The sequence below is a fragment of the Phyllobates terribilis genome, unplaced genomic scaffold (assembly GCF_046119375.1).
Source record: "Phyllobates terribilis strain yellow unplaced genomic scaffold, ASM4611937v1 Scaffold_2__4_contigs__length_985480577, whole genome shotgun sequence".
Taxonomy (NCBI): domain Eukaryota; kingdom Metazoa; phylum Chordata; class Amphibia; order Anura; family Dendrobatidae; genus Phyllobates; species Phyllobates terribilis.
The window spans coordinates 540928003-540948047 of NW_027362762.1; the positions used below are offsets into that span (position 1 = coordinate 540928003).

General features: G+C 48.0%; 1 protein-coding gene across 7 annotated transcripts in view; it reads left to right on the top strand.

Moving 5' to 3' along the window:
- The window catches only part of LOC141220357 (transcription elongation factor A protein 3-like), a 166680-nt gene that overhangs the window by 95986 nt on the left and 50649 nt on the right, over nt 1-20045 (top strand). For all 7 annotated transcript variants that reach the window (XM_073666285.1, XM_073666299.1, XM_073666307.1 and 4 more), the window contains one exon: nt 418-474. In XM_073666285.1, coding sequence (XP_073522386.1) covers nt 418-474 — 57 coding nt within the window. The remainder of the gene's footprint in view (nt 1-417; nt 475-20045) is intronic.

Below are 20045 nucleotides of genomic sequence, written 5' to 3' on the forward strand. Positions count from 1 at the left end.
ACAGGCTATCCTTGCATGTGTCACAGCTGTCTAACAGATGTGATATATGCAGCCGTGGCGGCTGTTACTGAAATGCCGAGCACGCTGAAACTACTCGGCGAGTACCCGAGCATGCTCATTTAAAGGGTTAAACGATCACGCTCGATCATCACTACTAGGGTCACATGACTGTTTTTCTCTCATCCGAAAAAAATCATTCCGATTATACTAATCACACTCTGATCAAATTCTGAGCAAAGTTTGATCAGAGTGTAATCCGATTTTTTTCGGTTGTGAAGTAAAAAATTGTCTGCATCTTCTCCATTCTGTCAGTCTGTGAAAATCAGATAGCACTCGGATGTCATCCGAGCCCTGACACAAGTAAGACAAGGTATCGTGTACATATATGTTAACATTCTGTCATATATCTGATTTCAGATGACTTTAAAACTTTTGGAGCTAACTGTGAGAAAATTGCATGGGAAATAGAAGAAAATATCCTTTTATGATCTGGGTATTGTAGTTAATTATCCTATTTAATCAATTAGATCACAATTTATTTTGGTTCTATGATTTACTTTAGTGTATTTTTTATTTCTATAAAAAGCTAAGTTTAGAAAGGTAGGTAGAAGGTAAAGTAAGGACTTAAAGGGGTTTTCCCACGAACGAAAGTTGATTTTACTCAATGGATCATAGAATAATAATAACTTCCACAATTGGATGTGGTTAAATAAAATGTTCCTGTGCTGAGATAATCTTATAAATGTGTCCCTGCTGTGTACTGTGTAATGGCTGTGTCTGATCGTACAGGAACATGGTCTGATCATACCACATCTCCTGGGCAGGGGAAGAAGCAAAAGAGTATGCAGACATTACAGCCTGGTTTTAAACAATGTTTTACTTCAAAGAAAGAATCAGCTGTAATCCCCTACTGTAATGTCTGTATACTCTTTTGCGTCCCCCCTGCCCAGGAGCTGTGGTATGATCAGACCATGTTCCTGTACGGTCAGACACAGACATTACATAGTACACAGGAGGGGCACATTTATAAGATTATCTCAGCACAGGAACATTTTATTTAAACACATCCAACTGTGGAAGTTATTATTATTCCAAGATCTATTGATTAAAATGAACTTTTGTTTAGTTGGAAAACCTCTTTAAGGACTGTTTGTCTTCCATTGTAGTAGCTTCTCATTAGCACTTCATAAGCCACCTAGCACCATGGGCATATACCCTACCAGCACCCACAGCTACAGGGTAAATGTACATGTTAAAGGCTTCATAAACATCATACTCTTCTCATTTATATTTAGTTTCACCCTTCTTTTGGGTGGCATGTAATTTTTGCACTTTTAAAGGAAGTCTGTCAGCTGTCAGCACAGAATGTCTGTTTAAGCCAAGTACAGGTGCTTGGTGCACTCTTGACATAGCCAAAAATTTAAGTACACCTTCCACCTACTTAATTTCCCTTTATTTCCACAGGGGGACAGTTCTGACTTTATAAAGCCAGAAAATGGTAGATGCCAAATCCATCATGAGGGGCTAGTATCTGCATAATGCTATAGTTGCATGTCTGCTTCAGTGCAGAGGCTATTAAAGGCTACGTGTCACCAGATAATGCCCTTTTTTACGCGTTTTATTAGTTCTCCATATCTCTATATAAAAGAACGTCAGAAATCTTGCAATTTTCACACTGGCCACTAAGCCTTATATTAGGTTTATACTTTCTGTGCTTTTCAGCCTTTACAAGGACAAAGCCAGTAATAGACTAGCTCTGACTTTTATAGAATTATTTTCTGGCCATACTCGTCACCTAGGCAAAATTTATAGTAAAAGGAAGGTGTGGAGGTGATATGTGAACATCTGCTATTGTGAACTCTACAATAGAGGGGTTATTGAGTCTAGCATTAGGTTTTGTGGCCAATTTGATAACTGCATGTGATATGGAAAAACGCTGGGCGGCGCTCATAACCTCCCGGCAACAGCCGGGGTCTCCTGCAGAACCCAGGTTGTCATGTCAACCCATCAGCAACCCACGGTGATGTGACACAGGTGCCGATGGGCAGGACTTATGATGTCCTTCCGCGATTCCACCCGCGGATATTAGGGGCATATGACAGCTCTACAGATCAGCTTGCGCTGAAGGGAGAGACACGACTTGTGCCATACATGTATGGCAGATGTTGGAAAGGGTTATTTTATGATAACATGTTGACATGTTCCCTTTAAGAAATGTGAACTTAGACTATTATAACTAAACCTAAGATGGTGACCCTCTAGTAAGATATGGCATCAGATGTGTTAACGTAATGTGTTGACCAGGAATTCCATTTATTAGGACTGGAAAGCAGATATAGAAAAAAGTAGAAAAAGCCTTACCGTGTAGTATATTATGTGGTAGCTCCTTAATTGAATTGCTGGGTCCTGATCCGTTGACCTCCTGTACATCCACAAGGAAAAAGAGAGGGATCAACAAGGCATAAATGTCATAATAAATCGATCTTTATTCCATCCTGTTAAAAACAACGGTAGGGGGTAGGGATATCCATACATTAAAATAATATTGTCATCTTTCTCTGACGCGTTTCTGGCCGAAGCCCTTAGTCGTAGAGTATGTGTTTATAGATCACAGCAGCATTATAGCAGATAGATAGCAGATAGGACAAACAAACACACATCAAGACAAATACAAAGCAGACACAAAAACAATGAATAAGTTACCGTAATTAAAGAATTTGCTCTTGCGCTGAAGTGCAAAATAAGGTAAACCTTTTATATACAAGCATGAAATTCTATGTCATCTTGTTCTAATAACGTAGACTCACTGCAAGCAGCTCCATGGAAAGTAAAGCAGGCCACCACAGACTTGATCATAAGGGAATTGTGGGAAATGTTTTCCTTCCAGTTGGCTGTAATGTCCCTAATCAAATTAACAAAATGTATAGGGCTACAAATAATACTAAACTTCCAGAAGTCAGAAAAAGAGAATGTGAGGAACCTTGAGGTTCTTAAGATCACTTCAGTTTCTGAAGAGGTCAGGTAAGGTAAAGAGCAGTGTAATAATTAACTTAGGTGGACACTTTCTTTCTGATATTAAAAAATGTTCTCCTTGATTATCGTAATAAGAAATATGAATCTTCCAGTACTGTAGAGTATGTTCTCACAGTGATGTACAGTATGAGTATAATTGCATAAAAGCTGGTTTGTGCTCTTCTGTTAAAAGTTATTAATATTACAATTGTGTTAACCACAACATTGCTGAGTACTCCAGAAGTCTCTTTCCTGCCCAGGAAAAGCAAGTTCAGATGAAAAGTCTCCATCAGAACTACAAAATACATTTAACTGTTATAGTCTAAGTATCTCATGTAGTATTTATTGGTCATTATAAATTTTAAAAGATGATCTTTGTCATAATTTACTCTATGGGGCCGATTCATAAAGACTGACATAGTGTACAGTTGTGCTACGTCTTTATGAAGTACAAGAGTCACCAAATTTATTAAGAGGGCACATCAATTAATAAATTTGGCACTTTTTGAGTGGCTGTCACGCCAGGTGTGAGTGCAACACAGAGAGTCACACCATGTGTGACTGCACCACAGAGGGGAAAGGGAGCCCAGACACTAGGGAAAGGGGGAAGAGGTGACCTCCTAATCTGGACTAGCATCACCCTGTCTCCCCCTAACGTCCCTATGCAGCCTCCGCAGCCGATCACGTGCCTCGCCCTACAATCCCTGGCGTAAGGCTATAGCTGGGGATGGAAGGAGATGAGCATTAGTCAACCTCCGCTAGCACTCTAAAGACAAAAGGGGAAGACAACACAGGGGAATAACAACTTAGCTTTAGAAGAAACACCAACAGGGCACATGGCCTCAAGACTCCAGAGAGGACGTGGTGCTGCTTCAGACAAGCTCCAAGTAGAAATGAGTATAAACGGCGATGCCCACCTGGAGAGATCGGGTATATATACACCCAGGCCAGAGAGAGGTAGTCGCTGGGTCCTAAAGACAGCCTCCTATCTAGGCAGCTGTCTACATTGCCAAACATGGAGATCCCCTGAAAACCACTGCAGGATGACTGTCTGTTGACGCACCCCCTGGGCCATGTTCAGGGGATACCCGAAGCCGGATCTGGGTAGGGGTAGTAGTCCTTGTGGCGGTGACCCGGTCCGTGCCCAGGGTGTCAAACTAAGTGGCAGTCTATGGCAGTAGATGTTAACTTGATCGACTACGCCACCCGTTGAGTGCGGCTTTGAAGCCGCCGCTGCAGAACAGTCCACTGAGGCCAGGTGTATAAGGATATGCAGCGTGGTGGTATAACCCCCAACGGGAGAGGTATGGCCTCAGGGCAGCAGGTGAAGATGAGGGGGGTTGTGACGGTGCAGTAAGAAGAGTCAGAGTCAGGAGATGCAGTTTCAGGGGTTTTACTCACAAGTGTTCTCTCAGTCACACTGGCCTTGAGTGACCACCCGAGCCGTGCTGCGTCCACCAGGTCCTGGACTCGGCTAACCCCCAGGCAGTTCTGAAGCGTGGTCCTGAGCTCCCTTCTCCCTCTCTGTCTCTGGCCATTCCCACCAGGGATCCACCTTTGGCCGGCTCCCTCGGGTCTCTTAGTGGTCAAACCTCCTCTGGGTTCCCTGACCCTATGCTTGGTGTGCCTTTCTGGTGGATTTGGTGAGGGTCGTGGCAAATCTTGACCACGACCTCCGGTTCCTGGCTGAGGATAAGTGGCCTCCACCAGTTCGGGTTCCGGTACCCGTGTCCGCCAACCCTTCACCCTTTTTGGTCTGATTCTGGGTTCTTAGGGTTCCCTCTGGTCTTCCACTCTGGGCCTTTCTTTCTCCTCTCTCCTCCGCAGGCTTGGCTCTGGAGCTGGGCCCAACTGGAGCCACAGCTCCCAGTCAGCCCTCCTGGCTGAGCTCCCCTGCTCAAAAGACCCTGTCCTAAGATGGTGCCCACCATATATACTCCCTCTATGTGTGAGCCCAGGTGACTAGCACCCAATGAGCTCCTAGCTTTACCCAGAGTACTCCCCCTATCTGCCCCTACACTACTGGGATGTTCCACCCCCCTCCCACTCCAGCCAGGGACAGACGCTGTCGTACCTGCACATATACTTGGTGGGAGCACCGTAGTTCTGTCCCCCGGAAATGGGATGTATGTAGTGCATGCAGCCTACTGAGCTCAGTCCCACACTCCATCCTTACCCGGGAGTGGAATACCACACCTCTGGAGTGAGGTGCAATACCCCTGTAGCAGCCGAGTCCTCAGGGTGCTACATTCCCCCCTGGTAAATCACAGCACGTCCTCGGGCTGTAAAAGAGCAAAACATAATAAAACATACAAAATTTTTGCAAAAACATACACAACAGGTATAAAACACTATAACATTATCAGACTTAAACAAGATAAACTTTTTCTTTCATATAAAACTCTTTCATAATAATGTTCTTTGAGTTACTGGCCACTGTGCGCTTGTGACCAGGTAAAAGTGCAACAGTCAGTTCAAGAACAACAGTTTCCTATAAAACCAGTAGGGGGCGCCTTAGAAAGTGCAACTATATACAAGGGGAGGTGGCCGCTCTCAGTCCTCGGCCAGTGGGGAAAAGGAATGGCTGTTCACAGTCCTCAGCCTGTTAAGGGATAGGGGACTCACGGGTTTAAGTTCACACTTGTCCCAACGGGGAACATATTTAAATTAGCAGCAGTTCTTATACCCTTACGGATAACTATGTACAGTTCTTTTTTACCGTACTCTAATAATGGCGTCCTCCTGATGCTTCCTCCCTGTGTTCTTCAGACCCGTCCGGGTCCTCTTGCTCCTCCTGACACCTCAGCTCTTCCTCTGTCAACCGGTGTACATGAAGGGCATAGGGTCCTTTGGCACATTGGTGCCGGGTAAAGGTGACCTCATCACCCAGGTATAGGTCACGACCTCTGTGTCCCTCCGGCAGGTGGGACTCGACATCTCTGCGGGTCACGAAGACGTCGCCTGGCGTGTGGTGATCCCGGATGAAGCCCCAACCGTGCTGCAGTTGGAATTTGATTACAGTCCCGGTGGCACGGGGACCGTGAGCTGCACGGGGGTTCCGTCGGGTCCGGCTCTTCTGCTCTGCACTCTTCACTTGCAGCCGCTCCTCGCGGACCTGCCTCTCTCGCCGTTCCCGGTCGAAAACCTCTAACTGCTGCCGGCAGCACTCTGCACGCTCCGCTGCAGCCGCCCGGGTCTCTTGAGTGAACCCGATGAGGTCTCCTTCAGTGGGGTCCCACGCAAACTGCGCTTCCTCCAGCGAGAGTGGGGTGATCTTGGCGGGCACCGGAGCCGGGATCAGGGGCTCATCCAGGGGCCTTTCCTTCCGGAGTCGGGGATGGTAGTACTCCGGTGGCCACTCAAAAGGCTGCCCATCCGGGCAAATATGCTGGGTTACCAAGTCTTCACCCAGGTGCGGCACTGTGGAGGTTGAGGGCGCGGTGGTGGCAGCGGCACCCGGGATCACTAGGCCTTGCGACCAGGCTTGGGGTACCCTGAAGGTAAAGGGCACCGTGAAGACGGCGGCGCCCGGGGGTACTTGACTTTGCGACCAGGCCGGTGGCTCAGTAGAGGGCGCTGTTGGTACTGCGGCGCCCGGGGGCACTCGGCCCTGCGACCAGGCCGGTGGCGTCTCCTGCTTGGCAGCGCTCAGGGTTGAGGCGCGTGACGTCACAAGGGGCGTGGTCGCGGCTCCTGCTTGGGGCCTAGTCTGGAGCGGTAGCGGTGCGGCAACGGGCACGATCGGTGGGATTTCGGGCTCTGCGACGGGGAGCGGGGGTAGGCTTACGGAGGCTGGGCTTGGGGTAGTGACGTCCCCTTTACTTGCCTCCGTCTCTTCAGCTCCCTCTGCGGCGTCGTCTCCGGCCTCCGTCCCTTCTGCATCCTCTTCAGGGGCAGGCGTGCTCCTCGTTGCGGGTGGTGTGCTCCGCTGGCGGGTTCCAGCCTGCTGGGCCATCTCCCTGCTCCATTCCGTCAGCGTTTCTCGCTGCACCTGGGCCATCCTCCGTGCGAGGCCCTCCAGCGCGGTCTGTGCACGCTCCCGGTCTCGGGGGAGCTGTGCCAGGATCTCCACCAGGTCTTGTGGGGTGGTGGCTTGCATCAGGCTCCTGACCACAGGGTCGGTGCTGCCTGCCTCTCCCTCCATCTCCGGGTACGGCTCCTCCAGACTCCTCCAGGCTGCACCCATCTTCGCTCTTTTGTTCTGTATCCGCCCCCATTGAGGGCGGTCCTGGGGCAACTTGGTGATTGTCAGTTCCAGGGGCCGACCCCCCACGCTGATGGACATCTCAATCATTGCAGTCTCTGCTGGTGGGGGCGGTCTTCGTTTTTGGCGCCATTCTTGGTCCTGGCCCACGATGGGAGGTGGCCTCTTGCCACCCTCTGGCACGCCCATAATGGCGTCCGCTCTGCCAGGGCGGGAAATCTTCCCAGATGGCGGGAATCGTCTCCCAGTGGCGGGAAACTCTGTGGATGGCGGGAAAAAGCTGCAGATGGCGGGCAACCGGCGGGAAATGACCCGTGATGGCGTCCGATGGCGGGGACCCTCCGGAATTGGCGGGAGACTTCTTTTTACGGTACAGATAAACTTTTCTTCAGGCACGCAGTACCCGGTGGTTGCGGGCACGTTATCCTGCCGACTACGCCAAAGTTGACGCACCCCCTGGGCCATGTTCAGGGGATACCCGGAGCCGGATCTGGGTAGGGGTAGTAGTCCTTGTGGCGGTGACCCGGTCCGTGCCCAGGGTGTCAAACTAAGTGGCAGTCTATGGCAGTAGATGTTAACTTGATCGACTACGCCACCTGTTGAGTGCGGCTTTGAAGCCGCCGCTGCAGAACAGTCCACTGAGGCCAGGTGTATAAGGATGTGCAGCGTGGTGGTATAACCCCCAACGGGAGGGGTATGGCCTCAGGGCAGCAGGTGAAGATGAGGGGGGTTGTGACGGTGCAGTAAGAAGAGTCAGAGTCAGGAGATGCAGTTTCAGGGGTTTTACTCACAAGTGTTCTCTCAGTCACTCTGGCCTTGAGTGACCACCCGAGCCGTGCTGCGTCCACCAGGTCCTGGACTCGGCTAACCCCCAGGCAGTTCTGGAGCGTGGTCCTGAGCTCCCTTCTCCCTCTCTGTCTCTGGCCATTCCCACCAGGGATCCACCTTTGGCCGGCTCCCTCGGGTCTCTTAGTGGTCAAACCTCCTCTGGGTTCCCTGACCCTATGCTTGGTGTGCCTTTCTGGTGGATTTGGTGAGGGTCGTGGCAAATCTTGACCACGACCTCCGGTTCCTGGCTGAGGATAAGTGGCCTCCACCAGTTCGGGTTCCGGTACCCGTGTCCGCCAACCCTTCACCCTTTTTGGTCTGATTCTGGGTTCTTAGGGTTCCCTCTGGTCTTCCACTCTGGGCCTTTCTTTCTCCTCTCTCCTCCGCAGGCTTGGCTCTGGAGCTGGGCCCAACTGGAGCCACAGCTCCCAGTCAGCCCTCCTGGCTGAGCTCCCCTGCTCAAAAGACCCTGTCCTAAGATGGTGCCCACCATATATACTCCCTCTATGTGTGAGCCCAGGTGACTAGCACCCAATGAGCTCCTAGCTTTACCCAGAGTACTCCCCCTATCTGCCCCTACACTACTGGGATGTTCCACCCCCCTCCCACTCCAGCCAGGGACAGACGCTGTCGTACCTGCACATATACTTGGTGGGAGCACCGTAGTTCTGTCCCCCGGAAATGGGATGTATGTAGTGCATGCAGCCTACTGAGCTCAGTCCCACACTCCATCCTTACCCGGGAGTGGAATACCACACCTCTGGAGTGAGGTGCAATACCCCTGTAGCAGCCGAGTCCTCATGGTTCTACACTGTCATCTCTGACACACCCGTGACAGTTACGTGCACCTCTGTATGCCACACCAGAAATGCTACAGTAGTAGGATTTCTGCCATACAAGACGCTATCCATTTTGATTAATTGTACGGGTGAGCATGGCCAGCTCCTCCCCAGGTCAACCCATTGTGGCAGAGTTATTCAAAATGACATGAAAATGCCAAGTCACAAAATGTTGGTGCAACTCCGTGTTGCACAAAAAAATTGTGACTTTTTAAAGCTTTTGCACCACTTTTACACCACTTTTATGGCAATAACGCTTTGATGAATTGGCCCCTATGTGTAGGATAATTGCAGCAATATGTGTCTCAATGACATCAACATTCAGTAAGATATCTGGACTCTGGACTCATTTTCTAATAAAACTTGCTTGTAAACCATAAGTGGTGAACACATTCGTTCCCATTCCATGCTGAGTGCGTTAATAATAATAACCTGCCAGACCAACATACCAATGTAGTTTTTTTTATTTTAGACTGATTAGCATAAAACTTGCATTATACACATCATTAACATAGTGTTCACTTTTAACACTTAGGCCACGGCCCCACTATCAGTATTTGGTCCGTATTCGGTCAGTATTTTTTCTCAGGAGTGGGAGCCAAAACCAGGAGTGGAACAATCAGAGAAAAGGTTCAATAGAAACAAGTCACAAATTCTGCATTTATCAACCACTCCAGGTTTTGGCTCCCACTCCTGAGAAAAAATACTGACCGAATATTGACCAAATACTGATAGTGGGGCCGTGGCCTAATCATAATATCTGACTGTTTTTTTTAAACACAACGGTAGTTTTTGATGCAGTTATTTTAGCCAGAGCTAGAAATGAATTCCACAAGCAGGAGAAGTACAAGTTATTTTTTCCATTCCATTTGAATATACTTCTGGCTTTGGCTCAAAACACTGAACATTTATAGAGTAACACAGATCTCTTTTCTGTTGGACTCATTATAAAACAGACCTCTATTGGGAAATTCATTATTTCTTTTACTTGCAGAAAACTATAATATGAAAGTCACCAAACTTTTTCGTAATGTGTAGTTAAAAATATCCAACACTTGGTGTTCATATATGTACGTATTTTTCAAACTATAAGACGCACATTTTTCCTCCAAAATTTTGGAGGAAAATGAGGGGTGCGTCTTATAGTCCGGATAATACATTGTGGATGGTGGGGTGGAGGGGAGCGGCGGCAGAGGAGCGGGGCACAGACAGTAACTGCCTGCTGCGGCTTAGCGATCCTGTGTGCCGGCTACTAAACAGAAAGAATATTCAGTCCTCTCCACGCCCATGGGAGTGGAGAAGAGTGAATATTAATTTTCTTTAATAACGCACACTGTCAGCAGCGGCCGCTGCTCCTGCAGAGGCTCAGTTATTTAGTCTGCCTGCTATTAGAGAGAATAAATATTCACTCCTCTCAACTCTCATGGGCATAAAGAGGAGTGAATATTCATTCTTTTTAGTAGGATCACTGAGCCGCATCAGGAAGCCGCGGCTGCGATTGACAGTGTGCGCTATTAAAGAAAATGAATATTCACTCCTCTCCATGTCCATAGTCCCTGTGTGGAGAGGAGTGAATATCCCCGCAGCTGATATCAGAGTGTGAGGGCACATGGCAGTGACATCATGTGCTGCTAGGATGCTGAGATCAACTGCTGGCAGAACAGGATGCAGCACTGGAGCAGAGGGAAGGAAGGTGAGTAGAAGTGTTTATTTTTTTCATGTGTGCAGTCATGGTGTCACGAGTGTCAGAGGTGACAGACAGTCACCCTGCAGTTGGTTGCAGGAGATCTCTATGTTTGGCATTACAGACATCTTCTTAGAGGCTGGCTGTCTCTAGGACCCAGCGACTACCTCCCTCTGGCTAATTAGCTCCCTGGCCTGAGTGTATAAATACCTGGTGTGTCTGAGAGGGAGGTGTCGGCGATATTCCTTACTACTTGTGAGGCTTTAGCAAGAGCAGTACTTCATACTCTCTGGAGCTTGAGGCCATGTGCGCATTTCTCTGGAGTCGTCTAAAGCTAAGCAATCCCCCTGTTTGTATACCCTTGTTGTCTATTGAGTTTAGTGGAGATTGACTAGTGCTCATCTCCTCCCTTCCCTAGCCTTAGCCATACGCCATGGAAAGTTAGAGCGAGGCACGCGTGCAGCGATTGTTGAAGAGCCAATATAGGGATGGTAGTTGAGACAGGGTGACACTAGACCAGACTAGGAGGTCTCCACTCCCCCTTTTCCCTAGTGTCTGGGCTTCCTTTCTCTCTTCCCTCTGTGTGGCACTAAGTCTTTCCAACACCCTGCGTGACAGAAGGGGGCCATGCATACCAGGATAGGGATGGGGGCCATGCATACCAGGGTTGGGGATGGGGGGGCCATATATACCAGGATGAGGGGCCATGCTTACCAGGATGGGGGGGGCATGCTTACCAGAATGGGAATGGGGGGCCATGCTTACCAGAATGGGGATGGGGGGCCATACTTACCAGGATGGGGATGGGGGGCCATGGATACCAGGATGGGGATGGGGGGCCTTGGATACCATGATGGCAATGGGGGGCATGCATACCAGGGGATAATGGGGATTAGTTGACCATGCACACCAGGAAGGGGATTAAGGGACCATGCATACCAGGGTTAGGAAGGGGGCCATATATACGAGAATGGGGTATATTAGTACAGAATTGGGGGACATTACCCCTATAACAGTGTCTGCAGCAGACTCATCCCCATAATAGTGCGTCATGACCACATTTTTTGATTACATTTTTTTTCTAATCTCCTCCTCTAAAACCTAGGTGTGTCTTATAGTTTGAAAAATAGGGTGTATATATTTATACAGTTATATGAAAAAGTTTGGGCACCCCTATTAATCTTAAGCTTAACGTTTTATAAAAATTGGTGTTTTTGCAACAGCTATTTCAGTTTTATATATGTAATAACTGTTGGACACAGTAATGTTTCTGCCTTGAAATGAGGTTTATTGTACTAACAGAAAATGTGCAATCTGCATTCAAACAAAATTTGACAGGTGCATAAGTATGGGCACCTCACCAGAAAAGTGACATTAATATTTAGTAGATCCTCCTTTTGCAAAAATAACAGCCTCTAGTCGCTTCCTGTAGCTTTTAATGAGTTCCTGGATCCTGGATGAAGGTATTTTTGACCATTCCTCTTTACAAAACAATTCCAGTTCAGTTAAGTTTGATGGTCGCCGAGCATGGACAGCCCTCTTCAAATGATCCCACAGATGTTCAATGATATTCAGGTCTGGGGACTGAGATGGCCATTCCAGAACTTTGTAATTGTTCCTCTGCATGAATGCCTGAGTAGATTTGGAGCGGTGTTTTGGATCATTGTCTTGCTGAAAGATCCATCCCCTGCGTAACTTCAACTTTGTCACTGATTCTTGAACATTATTGTCAAGAATCTGCTGATACTGAGTGGAATCCATGCGTCCCTCAACTTTAACAAGATTCCCGGTGCCGGCATTGGCCACACAGCCCCAAAGCATGATGGAACCTCCACCAAATTTTACTGTGGGTAGCAAGTGTTTTTCTTGGAATGCTGTGTTTTTTTTCCGCCATGCATAACGCCTTTTTGTATGACCAAACAACTCAATCTTGGTTTCATCAGTCCACAGGACCTTCTTCCAAAAAGAAATTGGCTTCTCCAAATGTGCTTTTGCATACCTCAGCCGACTCTGTTTGTGGCGTGCTTGCAGAAACGGCTTCTTTCGCATCACTCTCCCATACAGCTTCTCCTTGTGCAAAGTGCATTGTATAGTTGACCGATGCACAGGGACACCATCTGCAGCAAGTTGATGCTGCAGCTCTCTGGAGGTGGTCTGAGGATTGTCCTTGACTGATCTCACCATTCTTCTTCTCTGCCTTTCTGATGTTTTTCTTGGCCTGCCAAGAACTGTCCCTGTGTTCTTCCATTTCCTTACTATGTTCCTCACAGTGGAAATTGACAGGTTAAATCTCTGAGACAGCTTTTTGTATCCTTCCCCTGAACAGCTATGTTGAATAATCTTTGTTTTCAGATCATTTGACAGTTGTTTTGAGGAGCCCATGATGCCACTCTTCAGAGGAGATTCAAACAGGAGAACAACTTGCAAGTGGCCACTTTAAGTAGCTTTTCTCATGATTGCATACACCTGGCTATGAAGTTCAAAGCTCAATGAGGTTACAAAACCAAAAAAAGTGCTTTAATAAGTCAGTAAAAAGTAGGTAGGAGTATTTAAAACAAGAAAATGATAAGGGTGCCCATACTTATGCACCTGTCAAATTTTGTTTGAATGCAGATTGCACATTTTCTGTTAGTACAATAAACCTCATTTCAAGGCAGAAACATTACTGTGTCCAACAGTTATTACATATATCAAACTGAAATAGCTGTTGCAAAAACACCAATTTTTATAAAACATTAAGCTTAAGATTAATAGGGGTGCCCAAACTTTTTCATATAACTGTATATATAAACTTGTTGCATCATTCCCAAGAAGACTCATGGCTGTGCTAGCTCAAAAGGGTGCTTCTACTCAATACTGAGCAAAGGGTCTGAATACTTATGACCATGTGAAATTTCAGTTTTTCTTTTTTAATAAATTTGCAAAAATTTCTACATTTATGTATTTTTTCAGTCAAGATGGGGTGCAGAGTGTACGCCTTTAGATTTTTCACTCTTTATTTCATTGCAACAAGTTTTTCACACCTGGATTTGAGGATCCTCTGCCATTCTTCCTTGCAGATCCTCTCCAGTTCTGTCAGGTTGGATGGTGAATGTTGGTGGACAGCCATTTTCAGGTCTCGCCAGAGATGCTCAATTGGGTTTAGGTCAGGGCTCTGGCTGGGCCAGTCAAGATTAGTCAGAGTTGTTCTGAAGCCACTCCTTTGTTATTTTAGCTGTGTGCTTAGGGTCATTGTCTTGTTGGAAGGTGAACCTTCAGCCAAGTCTGAGGTCCAGAGCACTCTGGAAGAGGTTTTCATCCAGGATATCTCTGTACTTGGCCGCATTCATGTTTCCTTCAATTGCAACCAGTCATCATATCCCTGTAGCAGTAAAACACCCCCATAGCTTGATGCTGCCACCACCATGTTTCACTGTTGGGATTGTATTGTGCAGGTGATGAGCACTGCCTGTTTTGTCCACACAGACCGCTTACAATTATCACCAAAAAGTTCTATCTTTGTCTCATCAGACCAGAGAATCTTATTTCTCATAGTCTGAGAGTCCTTCATGTGTTTTTGAGCAAACTCTATGTGTGCTTTCATATGTCTTGCACTGAGGAGAGGTTTCCGTCGGGCCACTCTGCCATAAAGGCCCAACTGGTGGAGGGCTGTAGTGATAGTTGACTTTGTGGAACTTTCTCCCATCTCCCTACTGCATCTCTGGAGCTCAGCCACAGTGATCTTGGGGTTCTTCTTTGCCTCTCTCACCAAGGCTCTTCTCCCACGATTGCTCGGTTTGGCTGGACGGCAGGTCTAGGAAGACTTCTGGTGGTCCCAAACTTCTTCCATTTAAGGATTATGGAGGCCACTGTGCTCGTAGGAACCTTGGGTAATGCAGAAATTCTTTTGTAACCTTGGCCAGATCTGTGCCTTGCCACAATTCTGTCTCTGAGCTCCTTGGGCAGTTCCTTTGAGCTCATGATTCTCATTTGGTCTGACATGCACTGTGAGGTCTTATATAGACAGGTGTGTGCCTTTCCAAATCAAGTCCTATCAGTTTAATTAAACACAGCTGGACTCCAATGAAGGAGTAGAACCATCTCAAGGAGGATCACAAGGAAATGGACAGCAGGTGACTTAAATATGAGTGTCTGAGCAAAGGGTCTGAATACTTATGACCATGTGATATTTCAGTTTTTCTTTTTTAATAAATTTGAAAACATTTCTGTTTTTTTCAGTCAAGATCGGGTGCAGAGTGTACTTTAATGAGAAAAAAATGAACCTTTTAGAATTTACCAAATGGCTGCAATGAAACAAAGAGTGAAAAATTTAAAGGGGTCTGAATACTTTCCATACCCACTGTGTATATATATATGTATATATATATATATATATATATATATATATATATATATACATATATTTATTGTGAGGCAGTGAGAGGGATCATATGCGAGGGACGGTATGTATCTCCTATGATGCGCATAGAGGCATATTGAACCCACTGGAGTGCATTGCAGTCACGGGCACAGCTGTGGTTGCAGTGCAAAATAAAAGTAAGTTTGGACTTGGTCAAGCTATTTGACCAAGTTGGTTTTAAGAAAACCCAGCATGGGCTTTTATTTTGGGAGTAAACTACAGGTGGAAGTGGGGCGGTTCACTCCCTCCAGCCGGGTCTTACAAGCAGCTCATGGCCACAGATTCCTTTTAAAAACCAGCAGCAAAGGTTTGGGTGTGTCAGTCTTTGGTTAGGAGGCTCTGTGCAATAAAGGACTGGGTGAAGTGAACACAGAGCCCCAGGAAGGCAAAGCTTCTGACACTCCTCAGAGTGATAAGGCAGTGCATTCGCCCTCGGCAATGGTGTTTTGTTTGTACAGACTATTGTGGACAACCCGGCTACTATCCGGAGGATAAAGCTGACTTCACTGTGTGAGTTTTTTTGGACAATAAAAAACTGGACTTTAAGTTGGACATTCTGGGGTCACTGCCTGTTAAATCGCATTGTGTGAACATCGTCACACTACAATATGGTGGAGAAAGCTGTCAGTGTGAACTGAGGCATACCCCGACAACTGCATGTCTGTGATCAAGCCTGCAAGTAGCATTTTTTATGCGTTTTTGCACTTTTGTATTGCTTTCAACTATGACAAATGCATTCAACGGGAAATGTCATTTTAACATTTTACAACCTTATCTGGCCATGTGCTGTGTGATACATGCATAAAGTGCTGAAAAGACATGGGAACAGCATGGGGAAGACCCCTGGAAGCATCTCTGACTCCCAGGTCACTGTCTAAAAGTGTGCCCATCATAAGTGATCCTTGCCGCATCAGAAGATGCAGACTTGCAACTATCCCCATGCAAGTTCTAGTCCCAGGGCAGTGTTCAATTGTACCTCCCCCATTCCTTGCAACACAAGCGCAAGTATGCAGCCTGCCACCCACCCACCCCCAGACTGCAATACCATACTGCTTGCTTGCTTGAACTTGAAATTGGGCCTTTTAGGCATGTGGAGGCGGAATCTGGCCACCACGTCATGGCTGTGTTGGCGGGCTGGAATCCATACTCAGTCCCCAGCCGCCCGGCGGCCGGGTGTCCATACTCGGTCCCCAGCCACCCCGCGGCCGGGTGTCCACACACGGTCCCCAGCCACCTGGGGGCAGCCGGGTGTCCATAAAAGGTCCCCAGCCGCCCCTATTTCTCCTTGGAACATCCCCCTACACACTTTTCTTAGCCCGGCCTGCTTTAGGCAGCATTGGACGAGCCCACCAGAGAACCAGACTCCTCCGGTGGGCCCTGACTTCTCCATCGGTGGAGTTGAGAGTGCCAAGGTGAGGAGCGTGATGATGATGACAGAAGTTAGCATCTGCTATGTTTTCTTTTAATGCAAGTGTAAGTGTGCAGCCTGCCACCCACCCACCCCCAGACTGCAATTCCATACTGCTAGCTTGCACTTGAAATGGGGCCTTTTAGTTTGGAGGAGGCCGAAGCTGGCCACTACCTCATGGCTGCTTCGGCAGCGAGGTATCCATACTCAGTCCCCAGCCGCCCCTATTTGACCTGGTGTGCCTTATACATAAGATTAAGCGCGTATACCAAGACATTACCTATGCCCTCCCCAGTGCATTTAGTAGGAAGGAGAGCCTATTCCGCTGTAGTGTGTGCATGCCAAACCCCTGTTCATGGTACATGCGAAGATGCCTCCCACCTTGCACCTGTCATTGCAGACTTGCAACTATCCCCATTCAAGTCCTTGTCCCAGGGCAGTGTTCAATTGTACCTCTCCCATTCCTTGCAATGCAAGCGCAAGTATGCAGCCTGCCACCCACCCACCCCCAGGCTGCAATACCATACTGCTTGCTAGCTTGCACTTTAAATTGGGCCTTTTAGGCATGTGGAGGCGGAATCTGGCCACCACGCCATGGCTGTGTCGGCGACCTGGTATCCATACTCAGTCCCCAGCCGCCTGGTGGCCGGGTGTCCCTGCTTGCTCCCCAGCCTCCAGGGGGTGGCCGGGTGTCCATACTCGGTCCCCAGCCACCCCTATTTGTCCCGATAACCTTTCCCACACTTTTCTTAGCCTGGCCTGCTTTAGGGCAGCATTGGCCGAGCCCACCGGACTATCAGACCCCTCCGGTGGGCCCTGGCTTCTCCATCAGGGGAGTTGAGAGTGCCAAGGTGAGGAGCATGATGAGGATGATAGAAGTTAGCATCTGCTTTGTTTTGTTGTAATGCAAGCGCATGTATGTAGTAGCGGCTAGGCCTGAGGTGGTCAGCGTTTTGGCGCATATCCTACCTCCTCCGAGGATTGCTGGATGTTTTCCTGCTACTATCCAAGTTCTATGACTCCCGTTAAAACAAAGCTTCAGGTGATAAATGATGGATGAGGTAGTGGCAAAGGAGAAAGAGCAGGAGGAACAGGGACCATTCACATCAATATCAGGCCAGTCAACCAGATATGTCTTGTAGGATATGTTTCTGTAACAAAAGGAGCGGTTCGGCTACACAGTTATAGGGCATACAGTGAGTGCAATGCCTACCAAAAATTTCGAGGCACTCCAATGCCCCTTGGAAATGACATGGAGGTCAGAGGGAATTAACTAAACCTTTTTTTCCATTTATAGCAACTGGGTCTCCTGTGCACTGTTGGCCTAAGCAGTGAATGGAAGGCTTTCCAAAAATTATGAGGAACTGCAATGCCCCTTACAAGAGCCATGTGTGGCACCCCAGGGGTCTGGTCACCACAGTAATAGAGATATTACATCGGAGAGCAAGTGGGAGGTTTCCTGGTCAGGATCCCTTAAACATGCAACATCCTCCTGCCCCAGTCCTGGGAGGGGAGAATTCTGCCCTTATAAACTGGATCTCGGGCAGGGTTGAGTGAGTCAGAAAACAGAGAACAGTCAGAGTCAGAGTGAGAGCAAGGGAAAGTAACAGCAAGGAGCTCTGTAGGAGCTAGGAGCTAAAGACCAGGGGCTGGAAGCTGAGCAGAGCTCGCCCTGGCAGAAGACAATAGGAACCGGACACAGGAGTCCGAGGCTGTGAGGACTTATATATACAGCAGCAGAAACCAGCCGGCAGGGGATTTCAGGTCCTGTGGCCATAGAAGCCCGGAGGCTCAGTCACAAGCAAGGGACCAGCACCGCCGTCGTGGAGCGGAGGCTAACAGAAGGCCCCAAGTCACCAGCCATATGGGTGAGCACTACACGGTACACTCAGGGACGTGGGCTACTTCTACCCGCTTACAGCAAGGTAGCCAGGAAGAGTGCAGACAGACGGGGAGGTCTACAACTCCACATGGCCAGGGGAACTCCTGCTTGCTCACAGACTGACCAGGCCTCTTATGCTAGCCAGTACTCCCGGGAGGGTCTACCTTATAATCATCGGTAAAGACGCTGAACTGCACTGCAAAAACTCTGAGTCGTTCCTGCTGCGCTCGTGCACCATCACCCCCATAATCCACACTCACTGCCCTGAGGCTATCCCATTCTCTGCTGCGCACACAACACCAGCCTCAGCGGTCTGCCTCGCAGCGGTGGTACTCCCTGACCGCAATCCACGGGTGGCGCAGTCGGACAATTAACCTCAAAACCTAAGAAAGACTGCCACTGGTTTGACCAGCCTGAGCCACGGGACCGGGTCACCGCCACGGAGACTACAGACCCCAGAGACCCGGCACCGGGTATCCCACACACGTGTACACACGGCCCAGGGGGCGCGTCACATGCAGTACAGCATATTACAAACATAAGTCCCATTATTGGGGAGTGGGTCTCCCATAGTATTTGCTTATGCCTTGCAAGCAAAAGCTGCCAAAAATTAGGACAGAGCAACTTGCAATGCCCCTTACAAGAGCCATGCAGTACAGCATATTACAAACATAAGTCCCATTATTATGGAGTGGGTCTCCCATAGTATTTGCTTATGCCTTGCAAGCAAAAGCTGCCAAAAATTGGGACGGAGCAACTTGCAATGCCCCTTGCAAGAGCCATGCAGTACAGCATATTACAAACATAAGTCCCATTATTGGGGAGTGGGTCTCCCATAGTATTTGCTTATGCCTTGCAAGCAAAAGCTGCCAAAAATTAGGACAGAGCAACTTGCAATGCCCCTTACAAGAGCCATGCAGTACAGCATATTACAAACATAAGTCCCATTATTATGGAGTGGGTCTCCCATAGTATTTGCTTATGCCTTGCAAGCAAAAGCTGCCAAAAATTGGGACGGATCAACTTGCAATGCCCCTTGCAAGAGCCATGCAGTACAGCATATTACAAACATAAGTCCCATTATTGGGGAGTGGGTCTCCCATAGTATTTGCTTATGCCTTGCAAGCAAAAGCTGCCAAAAATTAGGACGGAGCAACTTGCAATGCCCCTTACAAGAGCCATGCAGTACAGCATATTACAAACATAAGTCCAATTATTGGGGAGTGGGTCTCCCATAGTATTTGCTTATGCTTTCCAAGCGAAAGCTGCCAAAAATTAGGACGGAGCAACTTGCAATGCCCCTTACAAGAGCCATGCAGTACAGCATATTACAAACATAAGTCCCATTATTGGGGAGTGGGTGTCCCATAGTATTTGCTTATGCCTTGCAAGCAAAAGCTGCCAAAAATAAGGACGGAGGAACTTGCAATGCTGGCACCCTGGTGGTATAGTGGTGGTGGAGGCTGAGGATAAGAAGATAAAACAGCCGAAACGAGGAAGCGTATACCCATGTGTGGGTGTGAAGCGGTGCATGTGAATACACCTCCCGAAATAACACAGTGGATTTGACTTTATGTTACTCTGCTGTCATTTGGTGGTGATGAGAAGTCTGGCCCAATCCAGCCCTTGTTCATTTTGATAAGGGTCAGCTTGTCAGCATTGTCAGTTGACAGGCGAGTGCGCTTATCAGTTATAATTCCCCCAGTGGCACTAAAAATACGCTCCGATAACACGCTAGCGGCAGGGCAGGCCAGGACCTCCAAGGCGTACAGAGCGAGTTCATTCCAAG